This window comes from Vollenhovia emeryi, unplaced genomic scaffold (genome assembly GCF_000949405.1).
Source record: "Vollenhovia emeryi isolate VEMERY1.0 unplaced genomic scaffold, V.emery_V1.0 DF941002.1, whole genome shotgun sequence".
Taxonomy (NCBI): Eukaryota; Metazoa; Arthropoda; class Insecta; order Hymenoptera; family Formicidae; genus Vollenhovia; species Vollenhovia emeryi.
In genome coordinates, this window is record NW_011965364.1 from 2,220 (window position 1) to 6,369 (window position 4,150).

The window sequence follows — 4,150 nt, forward strand, 5'->3', positions numbered from 1 at the left end:
GTCTATTTCTCTCTCTGTCTCTCAACGAGGCATCGCACGCTTAGCGACACGACGTTAGGCACGAGCAACGAAACGGCAAGAAGCTCGCTCGCTCTCGCTCTCTCGCTATCTCTCCACAAAGAAACGCGCGAGGCGTTTCTGGCTCTCATCGACACGAAGAAAACCAAGACGAAGGCTGAAGTTCTTCCTGCAACGAGGATCGCGCGCTCGATCGAACGAGGCTTCGCACTTTGAGGAAGCAAGGGACAACCACGGGCAGGAACGATACACGCAACGTGGGGCTGGAAGTCAGGTAGGAGGGTCGCAAAAGCTCCCGTCATTATCCACCGAGAACACTGGTAAGTTCGAGAAAAATGACGGATAACAAAGAATGGCGAGCCAAACGCGCGGCGATAAAAGGTACAGTCACGCGCGCGTTGACGTTTTTCGAGTCACCGGGGAAAAAGTCAGTAGTCGACGCAAAAATAAGGTTAGCTAAACTCGAAGAATGTTGGAAAAACTTCGAAGAGATACAATTGAAAATCGAAAGTAAGCATACGGAAGATGATGAAGAGGATGAAGTCTTTAAGCAACAGGTCGCCGAGGGTGAAGCGGAAAGGCAGACTTTCGAAATGAATTATTTCAAAGCAGCGGGCAGGGCTCAAGAGATCATCGAACAGGACCTGTTAGAGCAGCGACAACAGAAACCGCCCGTACAACAGAATCCGCCCGTACAAGAGGCCGGGACGACTCCAAAAGTCGTTCCACAGGAACCAGCGCGGCAACGACCAAAATTACCGGAAATCAAACTCCCTGAATTTAGTGGAGAATTCACGCAATGGATGTTCTTCAAGGATAGCTTCGAAACAACCATTCATCAAGAAAAACAATTAACGGCGATGCAAAAACAACAATATCTCGTGGGTGTGCTCAAAGGCGAGGCACTAAGCGTTATTCAAGGTTACAAAATCTCGAATGAAAACTATGAGCATGCATGGAAGTTGTTAAAAGACACATATGATAATAATATAATCATAATCGAAAGTCATCTAGAAGAATTATTAAATTTTCCAGCGATCACAAAGGAAAATAAAGCGGACTCGATACGGCAGTTCGTGTGGCACATCCGGACTCACATGACGTCGCTCAAGGCACTCGGGTTACCAGTCGATCAGTGGGAGACAGTCCTTATGCATCTCGCGAAAAAGAAGTAGACTTCACTGAGCAGCGAGATTGGCAAAACACCATTAAGGATCGTACGACGGAGGACATGCCAAAAATGGAGGAATTCTTGAAATTTCTTACAGATAGATGCAACACGCTGAGGGTTCTCAACCAAGCAAAGCCGAAGGCATCGGGAGCGAAGCCGCCGGAAAAGAAGAAAGTGGAGAAGAAAACCGTTCTTACGTCTACTACACCAGAATGCAAATTCTGTAAGGGCTCTCACTCGATTTACAAGTGCGAGGAGCTTCAAAAGCTATCGCCCGACGACAGGAAGAAGGAGATTATAGTCAAGAAACTATGCGTGAATTGTCTCGGAGCGGGACACATTGCGAGGGATTGCAAATCGATTTCATGCAAGAAATGCGCTAAGCGTCATAACACGTTGCTGCATAGAGACACCGAAGGGCAGTTCGGCGAGAACAGCGAAAAGGAGGTACCACCGGTCGTCACACACTGCGTGCAAGGATCGACGAGCAGCTCCAAGCTTCCAACGATGACTAAAGACGAAGGAAGTTTGGTGAAGATTTATTACACGCACAAGCCGAAGGGAAACGTTATTCTTTCTACAGCGCGAGTGAACGCGTACGACAGTCAAGGATATTTACACGAATGCAGGGTTCTATTGGATCCCGGCTCTCAATCTAACCTGATAACGGAGAGTTTTGCGAAAGAAATCAGATTGTCAACTCGAGCGGAAAAACGACCCATCAGCGGTATCAATCAAACCAGGACGAACGCCACGAAGGTGACAAAAGTTCGAATCAAATCCATTCACTAAGGATTTTCAGGTGATCTAGAATGTTTGATATTGCCGGCAATAACAGAGCAATTGCCACAGATCGGGTCGACGTAACGAAGATACGGATGCCGAAAAATCTACGCTTGGCTGATCCAGTATTTGACAAGCCAAACACCATCGATCTGCTCATAGGAGCAGGGCTGTATTGGAAGATTCTCGTGGGAACACCGAAGAATCGTGATCCGGGACACCCGGCGTTCCAGAATACACGCTTAGGTTGGATCGTAGGAGGGGAAATACCTGGTCCGCGAGACAATTCATCAAGGACACATTTAGCGATCACGAACGACATGCTGAACAGCCAACTTGAAAGATTCTGGAGACAAGAAGAGATTCCGGAAACCATTCAATACACGGAAGAAGAAAAATACTGCGAGAAACACTTTGAAGAGACAGTACAACAGGATATGGATGGTCGATTCGTCGTAAGGTTACCGCAACGATCAGAGGTTCATCTAGGGGAATCGAAGGAACAAGCTCTTCGGCGATTGCTGTCACTCGAACGAAGATTCACAAAGGATTCGAAACTCAGAGAAGGTTATGTCAACTTCATGGATGACTACTTGAAGAAAAATCACATGTCGCTATCCCAGAATATAGAGACTCAAGAAGCGGAGTGCTGCGTACTTCCACATCAGGCTGTGGTGCGTCAGGAAAGTGTGACAACAAAACTACGCGTAGTTTTCGACGCATCAGCGAAGACAACAGTCGGCACATCATTGAATGATAGGCTCATGCCTGGACCGAATCTACAGCGAGAGTTGGTGGACATAATTCTACGATTCCGAACTCATCCCTACGTCATAACTGCTGACATCGCCATGATGTACAGGCAAATCCTCGTTAACGAAAAGGATCGCGCATTGCAGCGCATACTGTGGAGGAGAGATCCCAGCGAGCCGGTACAATTATACGATTTGAATACGGTGACGTACGGTACATCGTGTGCGCCTTATCTGGCGATGCGGTGTCTTAGAGAGCTGGCAGCGGTTTCGCAAGACCTGCCACAAGCTGCGAGAGCTGTAAACGCAGATTTCTATATGGACGATGTCCTCACCGGAGCTCGAACAATAGAAGAGGCTACCGAGCTACAACGACAACTTTCAGAGTTACTACTGCGAGGGCAATTCCAGCTGCGGAAATGGAGATCAAACGAGGCGAGAATCCTGCAAAATCTTGCCGAGGGAAGTAAAACCGACGAATTGCTGATTCTGGATAAAGAAGAAGCCGTGAAGACTCTAGGACTGCTCTGGAACGCTGCAGAAGACTGCTTGCAATATCATGTTGAAATCGAGACAACAGAGACTACTACAAAGCGTATAGTTCTTTCGAAAATCTCTCAAATATTCGACCCCCTGGGATTGATAACACCACTCCTTATAACTGGAAAAATCATTGTGCAAAGGCTGTGGTTGCTCGGGACGGATTGGGATGAAATGCTTCCTGACGAACCCAGGGAAGCTTGGGAAAATCACTACGCGTCCTTGCCAAGAATCAATGAACTAAGAGTACCAAGAAACGTGGTACACGCGCACTCGAATGGAAAATTTGAAATTTTCGGATTTGGAGACGCGTCAGAAAAGGCCTACGGTGCGTGTCTGTGCGCGGTGAGTATCGACGAGGAAGGAAGAAAACACTCTCATCTCATCTGTTCGAAAGCCAAGGTAGCACCGCTAAAAACAATATCCTTGCCGCGCTTGGAGCTCGAAGCGGCGTTGCTGCTGTCAAATCTCTTTGCCACCGTGGAAAAGGCCTACGGGGAGAGCATCGAGGCTGTGAAGCTATGGAGCGACAGTACTATAGTACTAGGATGGATCAACACTCAACCGAACGTTCTGAAGACTTTCGTGGCTAATCGAATTTCTAAGATCCAGAACATCACATCGAAAGCAACGTGGAATCACGTACCCTCTGAAGATAACCCTGCGGATATGCTGTCGCGAGGAATCACTATAGACCGCTTAATCGGAGACGAGTTGTGGTGGCATGGACCGAAGTGGATAAGGGAGAAAAATCCATGGCCAATGGACATGAAGAACCCTGAAACAGCTTTGCCTGAATTAAAATTGTGATGGGGGTGGCCGGGAGGGTGCGGCCGAAAGTGGCCGCATTCCTCGCATTCCGGTGTGACGTGGAAGGTGCAGCCGG

General features: G+C 48.0%; 2 protein-coding genes across 2 annotated transcripts; both read left to right on the plus strand.

Annotated features, from left to right (window-relative positions):
• Positions 1-353: 353 nt before the first annotated feature.
• LOC105571228 lies at positions 354-1,193 on the plus strand. Its single transcript, XM_012028697.1, has one exon. It carries the CDS (start codon positions 354-356, stop codon positions 1,191-1,193), a length of 840 nt encoding a protein of 279 aa, XP_011884087.1.
• An 808-nt stretch (positions 1,194-2,001) lies between these two features.
• LOC105571229 lies at positions 2,002-4,074 on the plus strand. The gene has a single exon (XM_012028698.1). It carries the CDS (start codon positions 2,002-2,004, stop codon positions 4,072-4,074), a length of 2,073 nt encoding a protein of 690 aa, XP_011884088.1.
• Positions 4,075-4,150: the final 76 nt, after the last annotated feature.